Source organism: Cryptotermes secundus, unplaced genomic scaffold (assembly GCF_002891405.2).
Source record: "Cryptotermes secundus unplaced genomic scaffold, Csec_1.0 scaffold234, whole genome shotgun sequence".
NCBI lineage: Eukaryota > Metazoa > Arthropoda > Insecta > Blattodea > Kalotermitidae > Cryptotermes > Cryptotermes secundus.
Genome location: NW_019725843.1, coordinates 2,949,612 through 2,962,634, shown reverse-complemented (window position 1 = coordinate 2,962,634; position 13,023 = coordinate 2,949,612). Strand labels below are relative to the sequence as shown.

Below are 13,023 nucleotides of genomic sequence, written 5' to 3'. Positions count from 1 at the left end.
ACTTTGTTCATGTATGGGTAATGAAAGAATTCGCCATACAGCCTCATTGCTGCTTATGTATCTTCCAGCCTGATACCGTGCGATTTCGTCGATATGTGTGACCGCATTCCTATCACTTCTTTCTGGTTGCAAGCCAAAAACTGCCATGTCGCTGCCTTTATTCACGTACTTACAAATATATTTCGTCGATTTAACGGAGTTACAGTATTCCACGTTTATGTGCTCTTTGTATGTTTTTGATAGCACAGGCGAATACGGAACAACCCACCGGTTATCCACTTCGATGTCACCGTCTCGCATTTGTATGGTTGCTAATTTACCGCCATCTTCTGCTGATCTTCTTCTGTATCATGGATATCCATCGTTTCCTGTAACTGTGTTGGATAGTAATGCTCGAGGATATCGCTTAGAGCATTTTTCGTCTATCATGCATGGTGAATCTGGATTCAGTGTACCGCAAGGTCCATGTATCATATTTTTCGTCACAACTTTATGCAAATCCTTATCGAAATCGGCATCGGGTATTTCAGCGCATATTACATCGTCGATTTCGTTTGAAGTGATTTTGTTATAGAGGCAGATTAGTATATTGTGTGTGTCAGTCCTCTTTTTTGCCATTCCACTGAGTACATCCAGCAGGGCACAGACCCAAATATTTCATGTTTTACCATGAAATCCATCAGCGATTTCAGCTTCTGTCTAAAAGCACGTGCTGTGATGTCATGCCTATCCACCGGCGATTGCCCAGGAAGTAAGAGCTGTTGTATGTAATGAATAGATCTGGACGCCAATAGTGACGAACATACGCAATTGCATCTTGAGCGTAATCATGCATATGACGTGGACTGCCTGTATATGAAGATGGCAAAATGGTTAGTTTTCCAACGTTAGTTGTATTACCGTCATTCACAGCTGCATCTCGCAAATGAACGTATTCCTCAGAGCGAAGCTTGGTCTGATTCAAACGGATGAATATCAAACGTTCTGTTTCGATTTTTGCATGCATATCTATGATGTATTGGTGAAATAATTGATGGCATTTCAAAATGTGAATAATAGTTCATTGCGCCGCATTTCATATTTGTTTCCTCGCCACTGACTGGATTTATCATCTTAACGTTGAAGTGATATCCATCGGCACCATCCCAAAAAATGAGTGGATATTGCAGGGCATCGTAGCATCGATGAGTTTCTGCAACTTTTGTCAATCGATCGTTTCTCCGATGAGGAGCAATATCTCTAGGTTGGAATTGAACTCCGACTAGAACAATTGCCAATTCGTCTTCATTTGGAGCATTGAATCTTTGCACATGTTGTCCAACAGGCGTTTTGTCAGCATGAATAACAATCTTGTGTGTATCAGATGGCATCATAACAATTTGCTGTTTTGAACAAACGCACTAAATTGTTTTTTTCGTGAAGAAGTTCTTGCAGTTGGGAAACGATGGAACTTTTTATGCCGGTAGAAATTCTGCAGCGTGCATTCAATTCATCATTGCCATCTCCGACGAAATACATTTGTAGGAATTTATGTTGACCATCTTGGAACGGAAGCAGGGAGCCGGCTTAATGATAAATTTGTCCTTTCACTTTGAAAGTTGGCATGAATGGAGCTGTTGCGATTTCTGCGCCGAACGACGTCATTTGGAAGCATGAGTTGTATTGCCTGATGTTAGATAGGAAATGCTTAGATTCGGCGGTATATCCGGCAAGCAAAGTTTTTAGTGGCTCTGGCGGTTCTCCAAGCTGAGGCGGTTTAATTTTTCCCGCGTCGCAACACATTCCCTTTGTTTCTCCATTAAATTTCAGAGCCTTGCAATAAGGACACACTTCAGACATAGTGCCGATGAGAACATGCCGGTTCAAATTATAATCTTCGGCGGGGCTGTACCGGAATGCAAGGCGATTGTAATCGCGTGATTGCTGAGCACGGAGTAGTGTTTGACGCTGATCTGCTGTTTCTCGTTGACGTCTTTCAGGCACTCTCAGCCTCTCGCGTTCATTCCGTTGAAAACGATTGAGATTGACATTTTTAATGATTTTAACCTCATAAAATATTAAAATACATTTTCAGTGAATGACATATTCTTGATGTCTTTTAAATTGTTGCATTATTTACGTGTATTTTGATAATAAGAATATGTCGCGTGTTACCTATGTAACGTTGTTGTGGTCACGTGTCTCCTATTCAGTGCGACAAATAACTTCCATGCACGTCTCGGATTCAGCGAATAAGTTATTGAACGCTCACTTTTACACCAGCGAGTACAGTTATTATCACGTCCAGTATCACCGAAAAACTCCTCGGAGCTGGACTATTATAACCTGGTTTCGGACGCAATAGAGGACACTTTCGCCCAGGGTTCGATTTCACGTGTTCTGTGCTCGTTGCCGCAGAAATGCATTATTTCCGCTGTTTCAAAAGTTCGTTTCCACGGATATTCCTAGGCAACGATCTGTTGGTATTCGATGGACGACGTATAACACGTTACAGTATATTAATATCGAGTACAATTATACTTTAATAACCAACCAACCTGTCACAGGTGTGCCATATATATATAATAGGTATATAAAAACACGCGCGCATTCGAATGAAAAGTTGTATCAAAATTTCGAAGCAATCGGTGAAGAACTTTCTGAGATCAACGAAGGGAAACAAACTAACATTTACGTTTTTATTTATATAGATGTTGACTGACTGTTGCCTGGTAACAAGCCTCGTGAGTGAACTGAGATTCATATTGCAGATTCTGATTGCTCTCTAATTTTAATTCTTGTATCGTACACCAGTAGTCGCCACCATCAGTGAACATATTGTAACTGACCAGAAACCAGCAAAACTGTACAACAGTAGAACAAACGGACTAAATTGAATTAAAATTGTGACAACGGATTTAAAATAAGCATTTGTGCACGACACTATGTGGTAAGCCGAAATACTGCATTCATGAAGAAGTGAAAGAGCACATTAAATTCACCTTAAGCTTACTGCAATTCAGTTTGTAATCGCTTTATTACCGTCTGCAGTAGAGAAAAGGAAGTTGAGAAGAGAAAATTGTCTTCTTTTATTACGACACATAGCGCACAGAGTATGATTACCTGGTCCCGGATTTTGATGACATGTCATCTTTTTTTCCTTGTATCCTATGCGATGCTCTTAAATATATAAATCTCGGATATGAGCTACTCGTTAGAGAAATGTAAATTTCATAGGATTTTTTTTTTGTCATTTTTTGACATTGTTAGGTTTAAGGTAATTTTTTGATAATTTTTTGGCCTTTTAAGGATATTTCTTGTCATTTTAGTGATTTTTTCTTCATATGTTTTCTAAAATGTGAATAACATGGAAGCGAAGTGTTTTTTCTTTTCTCCTTTAGGTCATTTTTCTGGATTTTTTCGGTCATAATTAGGTCATTTTTTAAATATTTTCAGGTCATCAAAATCCGGGCCCTGATGATTACATTGGCGGGGAGTAGAGAATGGGTACACACAAGCGCACGCACACAGGTGCGCGCCCTCTTATGTTTATTATGGTTGGGATTATAGTAGCCTAAGTGCCTTATTTTGGGTTTGTTAGTAGTTTGACGTTTGAGATATATTAATTTATTGATTATTCTACTGATATGGTTTTGAATAGTCTCGAATGGGCGTTACCCCTGGGAGTTTTGTGATAGTTCGTAATAGAAGGGCTATTACATACGTTACGATTCATCGTATTAGAGAGTTTTGAATTGTTAGGGCAGTTTATGTAAATTTATTTGATTTTTCCAGTTAATATTTGTGTGAAAGACCTCAAGTAGAGTTGGAGCAAGACGGATGTGACTCCACAGTTTGGAAAATAAAGTTTTTGACCGTTTTTTTATATTTATTTTGATTCTCCATTTATTGATCCAGAATTCCGACATTTTGATGGCATCGTTTGTGTGACATCATGAGTATCCTTGATAGGAAAGTTACCTCATAGAAAATGAAGAAATTAAGGGGGTACACACAGACAAACAGCAGGGTTATCTCATAAGCCTCATATGCCTGAGAAAATATTCCAAGAAAATTATTTTTTCTATAATTTCTGTCTGAAAATTGTGCTGCGGCCTATACACGCACGCGGCCTATACATGCGTAAATACGGTACATTTATTAACATGTTTATAATGTCAAATATTAGTATTCTTTACGTTATGACAAATGAGTTGCTACTGCAGACAATGACTCTGACCAAAGATAGACCCGTTCTCTCGTTAAAGAGGCCGTTCCACATAAACAAGACCGAAACTTTCAAACAGTAATAAATATCTGGCCATAAGCCCCAGATTGTGCTCGACACCAAGACTGACTGACTGTCTGTCAGTCGCAATGTGACTTTGACTTAACCAGGGAGGACTGGGGAGTATTTCAGAGTGTTTAAGTGTTTAAGTGACAGTCACGGAAAGTTCGTCGTTGAAGACGTGGTGTTTGGCTGGAAAACTTGAATTATGTGTAATACTTGGAGTGATTTGAAGCACTAGTTGCTGTGTTGAGATTTATTACCAAGAGAAGGCTATTGTGCACGTAACAATGGATTATGAAGTTTATGTAAATCAGCGGTTAGTGCTGTAATTTAAATATAATTATGAGTGTGTAACCTAGCTGCTAATAAATCGAGTCATCTGAACTAGAACCCGTCATTTCGTCACGCGTACTCCCTACACGTGGCAATACATTCCCGCAACACATATGAACACAACAATAGTACGTCCATTGCTAGGCAACGACTCAATAAACATGTTAAGACGTACTCAACAATAGGAGCGGTGTTTTGTTTGGATCCGTGCTGCGACCCTTGCTAGGCAACAAGCAGTGCTCCAATGGACTGGCTTGGTAGCGATTGCGTGGGAACCGCAACAAACAGGCACGCCACTAGTGATTTGTGAAATTGGAAGATTAGAGATAGGGCTATAGTTCATTGTGATTAGGACTGAATGTAAAAGGAGTTAATAAATCCAATCATTCAATCCAGAATCCGTTGCAGTCTATCATTCGCCCGAGTGAATGGAAGCAGGAGAAGTAATTGTGATACTGCCGATGGTATTAATTGTGAGATTTTAAATTGTGTAAATGTAAGAGCGCGTGGAATGAATTCGCTATATCCAGGACGGCCTGAAGTTATTTGTCGCGTGACATATACCCAACAGGTGACAATTTTTTTATTACCCGAACCAATTTTTATGAGACTTGGTACGTGTATCTTGCCGTCTGAGGCCATCTCAACATTGTAATGCATAACTAGTTCCCATAAGTAATTACAACACTGCAGCCACCCAAATTATATTATTGCTCATGCGAACTAAAGTTTTGTTCCTACTGACTTATTAGATATTAAAATTACAGCGAAAGTAAAGTATGCGAATATTTTCCCCCAGAACCTCTTGTTATGTTAGATGAAGTAGTACGCAGCTGATATAACGTTATTCTGTTGAATCTGGAAGCAATATGCCGCCACATGGGCATCAAATGGTGATATTTGGGCATCCATGGATTAGATTACGTGAGAGCCTGATCCAGGCTTTCACCATATCACGCTCTAGGCTCGCCGTTCTAATTTCACGGTAGCTCAATCACCATTGAAAATGACCCGTGGAAAATTTATCGATGGCTGCGCAAAGAGTGTATGTGTTGATGCCGCTCTTCCGCTAGACACTAGTTCCAGAGGTGAATCCCCGGCGCTTGGCCGCGATAATAAAGCATTCCAGGTTTTTCTCTTGTTTGTTATTGCTGATGCACTCTCTGAAATGGGAGAAATTGAAAGTACAGTAGTATTTCATTCAGTTTATGACCCTACCCCCTAAAATCGACGTTAAGGGTCCCGATATGGTATATCAGTCACCAGGTATTCTGTATCAACAAGTAAACACTGTCAGACTTCAGTTCCCTGAACGGAATGCGATTCGATGATGCACAGGATTCAGCTACGCAGTCATTTGATTAATTGTTTAAGGAGAATTATACGGCTACTCCGCGAAGTATTTTTGATTTGACGACATTCTGCGCTTGGTAGATGACCTATATACATTGTAGATTATAAACATGCCTTCAGATGTGGTATGAAATCAGCTGGTTGCACTGCCGATTGCAATGGCCGCGCGGTCTAAGGCCTCTTCACTCGCTTGAACACTGGGATCATGAGCTCGAATTCCATTCAGGGCATGTATGCCTGTGTATGTGTTGTCCTGTGTGTAGGTAGCTGCCTTGCGATGGGCTGATCCCCCGTCTAAGGAGTCCTATCTACTGTGTAAAAAGTACAGTCTTACTCATAGATAGAAAGCTGTACTGAGAGAAGAACATTTGGTAGTTATATATTGTCATGTGTTGGGTGTGTAACACAACAAATAACTTCACGCCGTCTTGGATATAGTGAATTTATTGCACATTCGCTCTTACACTTATACAATTCACAGTTTCACAATTACTGCCATCTGCAGTATCATAATTACTTCTGCTTCCATTCACTTCAGCGAATGCTAGACTGCAACTGACTGGTCACTCCCTCTCACTGACGAATACTCCTGTTATGTACCTTCCACACTGACAACACAGAAAATAGTTACACGATTGCTTTCACTGTTGCGTGACGTCGTGTTTATCGATTGCCTAGCAACAGTCGCTGCATGGGCTCCCGTTACATGATGCCGTGTTTACAAAGGCGTTGCTGGGCAACGCTGTGTAGCAACCAGCACGCTTCAGCTCAGCTCAGCACGGACGAACACAGCATTTCTTACTGTTGCGTAACCTCGTTTCCACTGTTGCTTTACTTGACAACCGACCGTTTATCAAGGGTCTGTCTTCGTGGTAACTCGTTCCACCTCCCGTTGCCCAGCAGCGGTTAGACATGTCACAATATATATTGTGACGTATTTGCGCTACGCAGAACACACACTCCCCTGCCAGTGGTGACGTAACACTTTCACTGCTACGGTAATAGGCCAGTTCAGATATTTGGGAACAACGATAACAGATCAAAACCTGATTCAGGAGGAAATTAAGAGACAAGTGAACTCAGGTAATGCTTGCTACCATTCAGTCCAGAAGCTTTTGTCTTCTCATCTGTTGTCCAAAAACAAAAATTAGAATATACAAAACTATAAGTTTGCCTGTAGTTCTGTATGGGTGTGAAACTTGGTCTCTGACATTAAGGGAGGAACATAGACTGAGGGTGTTTGAGAACAGGGTGTTGAGGAGAATATTTGGACCAAAGAGAGATGAAGTCACAGGAGGTTGGAGAAAACTGCATAATGAGGAGCTTCATAACTTGTACTCTTCTCCAAGTATAATTAGAATGATGAAGTCAAGGAGGATGAGGTGGGCAGGTCATGTAGCACAAATGGGGAGACGAGGAATGCATATAGGATATTGGTGGGAAAGCCAGAAGGAAAGAAACCATAGGGAAGACCAAGGCATAGGTGGGTGGACAATATTACAATGGATCTTAGAGAGATAGGATGGGATGGTGTGGATTGGGTAGATCTGGCTCAGGACAGGGACCAGTGGAGGGCTCTTGTGAACACGGTAATGAACCTTTGGGTTCCATAAAATGCTGGGAAATTCTTGAGTAGCTGCAGAATTGGCGGCTCCTCCAGAAGGGCTCAGCTCCATAAGTAAGTAAGTAACACAATCACAAATTCAACTAGTTTATACTGGAATCATGCATGACTACAGCTGTAATGGCATCTGTATGAGGATGATATGCAGCATCAGAAGTGGCAGCTGGGAGAACTACCATACAGCAGGTTAACATCTACACATAAGAACTTTATCACTGAAGTCTTTGAAACTTCAGCCATATGCCTGGATACTAGATAACCAGCAATTAAACACAATATATTTCACTGATATAAATTCACTTTAATTCTAAGATTTTAACAAATATTAACAGAAAGTATATACAGAATGAATTACCATCCTGGGGATTTACTCTAACAAATCTGCAAATTTCTCTGCTTCTATACAGGATAGCATAACACTCCACAGTTTGTTCTGAACTTCCTTCGAAGTTGCTTGTGGGCTGACTGCTGTCTCCCGACAGTTGCTGAGGTAAGAACCACCATGACCTTCCACAGCAGGGGCCAAGCAAGCATGAATGATGGTTTCTGCTCCCTGTCCTGGTGTCTGAATATTAAATTCAATATACATTAATTACATACACAGAACATAATATGAATATCAACAATATTCATTTCCAAACATCTGTATTTAATTTTATGTTTCTAACCTGAAGAAATTATCTGCATGAAGTCAGCAAGAAGCAGTGATGCCTTAATTTAAGAAGTTATGCCAATAATTACCTTGAGGAACTGAGAAATGTATAAAAAATCTCAGCTGGTCTTCAGGCAGAGATTTCAATCTGGGCTTCTCAAATATTAAATGGGAGACCTAACCACTGTGATGCCCCATGTTACCTTTTATAGTCAGGAAATTGCTGAAAACATACCTTAAAGAATAAAGGCGGTATCCAAGGAGCAATTATCTTGAGCAATGTTCCATCAAATAAATCAGTGTTCACAATGCCTGGATGAACAGCGTGCACTTGAACTGGAATATTATGGTTTCTCAACTTCGAATCCAGAGACTTGGTAAAAATCACTTGTGCCAGTTTTGATTGTGCATAGCTTGCGCTCGGAATGTAGTCAGTACTGTAATGATGGAATATAAACAGAGTATTTCATTACAACGAAGAACACTTATATTTTGAAATGCTGAATTGTACATCAGTTTAAATATATTGTTACCCTGTTGACAAGTCTTGCAATTACATTTATAGGGATAGCAGCAAAAATTGATAAAATATGGTCTGTATATAAATTGTGAAGAGAATATAAAATTGGCAATGTGTCCTTACTTCCCATTGCTGAATTACTGCATTTCATCTTCATACGGCACCACAGCTTTAATGTAAACCGCTCAAGACTAAAACATTTATATTTCTTAAACAGAAAAACATCTTACACAAGCAGAACAAAAAACCGTTTACCAAATTAACTTCAGCTATAGTAGCACACTAAGACAGAAACATCTTACATGAGCAGAAAAAGAACTGTTTACCAAATTAACTTCAGCTATAGTAGCACACTATCAGGATAGATAGTAACAGAATGCTAAGAATAATATGTTTATCATTTCATGAAATGAAGAAAACTAATACTTTAAAGAATTATAACAGCAATGAATCTTCTTGTACTTTGAAGTGTTTAGCTTCTTTTGTCCAGGCTATACAATAACTAATTTATGACTTATATTTCTCCTATTTGCTACTGTGCTGTTGAGTGTAGATGCCAGCATGTACTGTTTAACTATGATTATGCCATGTCTTAACACTTGGATAAGCATATACACTTTTCATGATCTCCAATTTGTTATGGATTTATGATTTGTATTTGATACTTCTCTTTGCTTGTGTATCTCTGTACCGTGAGATAAACAAACCCCTAAAATTAGCATTCAGATGCTCTAATATAAGTTTCAACTTATACGAGGGTTGGGACTTTAATAGTGGCAACTATTTATGTACAACTGATACAAAATAGAGGCATGTTTCGAAGTTTTACTGTCTTTCAATGTAGTCACCAGCATTGTGTACAACCCGCTGCCAGCGATGTGGAAGTCATAGGATACCTTTAGCAGCGCCTGTTGTGTTGATAGTTTGAATGGAGCGGTCTACAGCCTGAAGAATCTCTGTAACAGTTCTGAAGCGAATTCCACGAAGTGGTTCCTTCATCTTAGGAATTAAGTCGAAGTCACAAGGACTTAATTCCGGGAAGTATGGTGGATGGTACAGCACTTCCCAGCCCCATCTATCAAACAAATCAGCCACAGCTTGACATTTCTGCATTTCCATCAATCATGCGGAACCCATCGTGATGCAATTTTTCTCATACCCAGGCATTCCTTCAGAATGTGAAGCACAGTCATATGCGCTAATCCTGTCTCTCAGGCCAGCTCACAAATCATATGGCATTGATCACTCTCCAGTAAAGCGGAAAGAGCATGCACTTCTTCACTGACACTAGGACGACCTGGCCGACGCATGTCTGCCACAGTTTGGCGTCTGTTGTTGAAGGCTTTTACCCACCTTGCCACTGTTCTGTAAGGCAATGCAGATTCCCTGCAAGCCTCTTGAAGACCTTGATGACACTGTTGTGCTGTACAGCCTCTGGCACATTCAATCTTTATCCAACTCCGTTGTTCATGTTTCAAAAACATCGTGACAACACTCCATTAGACCACCAGCTAACACGAGGCTCTGTTCTTGTCATTGCGCATGCACGTGATGTGGGAAAGGAGAGTCCATTTGCTCTGAGGTAAGGTAGGTATGTAACTAACGTGTGGTATAAGCAACATTATTTAGTTCCATTGCATGGCATCTCTACAGCAGTGTTGCCACTATTAAAGTTCCAACCTTCATAAAATCTTCTAAACTGCCAGTGGCTCCAACATAATTTTCATCACAAAAAAAAAAATAATAATAATAAAAATTAGGAAACTTAAGTAGGTGGTGAAACCTTCTCCCAATGAACACCTCCAAAAATTTATGTTTTCAGAACATTGTTCCTGAAAAAGCAGCTGTTGCTTACTGGCTTCTGGTGAAGTTTCTGTCAAAAGGAAACTTAATAACTTCTTTAATTCATCCCTGATTATGTCATTCCAGTGACAGACCCCACATCTTAGTTTTACATTAAGCATGTTTTCTAGAAATTCCAGGGGACAGAAGTTTGTTTGTCTGCTTATTAGTTCAGAAATTTCAGATGTAATAAACAAAGAAAAATATTACAGTGGGCTACTGAGATTATCTAAATCAACGCTTCAACCAGGCTTGCCAGTAAAAGGAAAACACAGCCACTCAGCTTCTAACTTTGTTTACCTTTGTATACTTTGGTCAGTTTTCTAATCTATATCTGCTGGGAGAGTGGAACAATAGTCTTAACCCTAAGCAACTTAGGACAAAATAACATTTCGTTACTGAAACCAATATTTATGACAGACCAGGCTAATGTGTAATTCATTCCAGTTTTTTTTTCTTCTACCTTGAAGATGGAGATGATAATCTCTATAAAACACAGGAAGATTCTCCAACCCAAAAGATATAAACTCACAATTTCACTGCAGTTAAACCTGAACATGCAGATTAATACACTGATGTTACCTACCTCATAGACAAGTCTTTGAAGTTAATTGAACCAGCTAAATGAGCACAGGAGGATACATTCACTATTCGACAATTAGTTTCCTTCTCTTTAGCAGTGTCTATCATATGTGGCAGCAACAGATGTGTTAGCAAACAATGTCCCAAGTAATTTACAGCAAAATGGGATTCAAATCCATCTTCGCTCTTGGCATATGGCACAAACATTATTCCAGCTGAAAAAAAAATTGTTTTATACACAAGAAAATCAAACTCTAACATACTGCTTCATATTCCACAAAGATACAGCCACAATATTTAAAGTTTACAGTTCTGCTGTTAATTTGGATGATTTGTAACAAGAAATTTTTAAAAGTATTTATGAATTTCCATTAAATTCACAGATCACTGGGATGTGGTGCCATGTAGTCTGGTAAATACTATTATTTTTAAGGAACTTGCTGTTTCCATCTGCAGGGTAGAAGAATAAATCGCACAGAAAATAAGGGTATATGTAGAGGAAAAAAAATGGGACTGGGCCAATGGAAGGAGGTAGCCTTCAGATGCAGAGATCCAAAATACTGAGGGGAAAGAGGCAAGCAAAATGTTTTGTGCCAGAAAAGAGGAGATAAATTATTTCTTGTACCCTGAAAATGGAGGCAGCAGGATCCTCAGAAACACTGGTAACTTTACACTTGTTTAAAAAGCATTATATACCAGAAGACCTTCATATTTATCTGCTTTGGAACATCTGACAGTGTCAGTAGCTAGATGATACAACATCAAATGGTAGGATGATAGATAAATGACAAATTTGAAAGGATTGGAAGGAAGCAGCCATGGCCAAATCGAGGTAGTATGCCAGCACTTGCCTGGAAGGACTGCAAAGAACTGCAAAAAATCTCATAGCCAGTGTCCCGTCTGATAATCAACTTCAGCAAACCCCAAATACAGGTCTAGAGCTATGCCAACCAAGTTCAGAGAACAGCAGTTTTATGCTATTTATGCTATGCATGTGGTTACTTCCTACCTCGTGGCAGAGGTAGATACAGCAATATGGGCCTCAAATCTCTTAACGCAAAATTAGAAATAACCACACATGTAATATAAGAAGAATTATAACAACCATAACTGGGCCCCTCTGTTTGTCACGTGATTAGTGTACCAACCTAATATTCAAACATTCTGGGTTTAATCCAAACCTGCTGAATTAATCTCAAAACAACAACAACAACAATCTGCCAGTATAAAGGCAACTAATCACTCCCAAAATGTTGTACGTACCTTACACAATGGACAATGTTCTACGTACCTTACACAATGGACAATGTTCCATACAGATTCAGTACGAAAGTTCATATATTAAAAAAAACACTTATGCTTATAATTCAAGGTAATTCATTTAATGAGAAAAACAGACTGGACTCTGCTGTTTTTTAACCTTTAAACGACTAAAGACCCCATATGGGGTCGCAGAAATAAAGTCAGCGGTACGAATGACCCCATATGGGGTCGCACAGTCCGCGCGTGCGGACGTTATTTGAAATACATTTTTAAGGTAGAAAATAATGTCCTACTTATATAATTTTTGGCCACCATCTGCATGGAGTGTCTGTCTTCCCACCTGCGTCATCTGCCGGAATGTTAGCTTCGTGTGGAATTCTAAAAAAATTCCAGAAATGCAGAGTCCGATTTCGCACTTCACGCACTTTGTTCGGACGATCTTTCGTTTCCCACCGAAAAGCACACATGACACCTCAATTGCCAAGTGGAGGAAGTCGGCCAGTGATGTGGTTTGTCTTCTATAATCGAGATATCTCCGACAAAACGGCAGGGGTTCGACTCCTGGTCGCACAGTCCGCGCGTGC

General features: G+C 39.6%; 1 protein-coding gene across 1 annotated transcript in view; it reads right to left on the bottom strand.

Annotated features, from left to right (window-relative positions):
- Window positions 1-7,858: 7,858 nt before the first annotated feature.
- Window positions 7,859-13,023, bottom strand: part of LOC111863658 (retinol dehydrogenase 12) — a 14,140-nt gene continuing 8,975 nt past the window's right edge. Inside the window, exons 4-6 of the mRNA XM_023850157.2 lie at window positions 11,181-11,391; window positions 8,468-8,669; window positions 7,859-8,145 (exon numbers count right to left, since the gene is read on the bottom strand). Coding sequence (XP_023705925.1) covers window positions 7,948-8,145; window positions 8,468-8,669; window positions 11,181-11,391 — 611 coding nt within the window. The 3' untranslated portion in view covers window positions 7,859-7,947. The remainder of the gene's footprint in view (window positions 8,146-8,467; window positions 8,670-11,180; window positions 11,392-13,023) is intronic.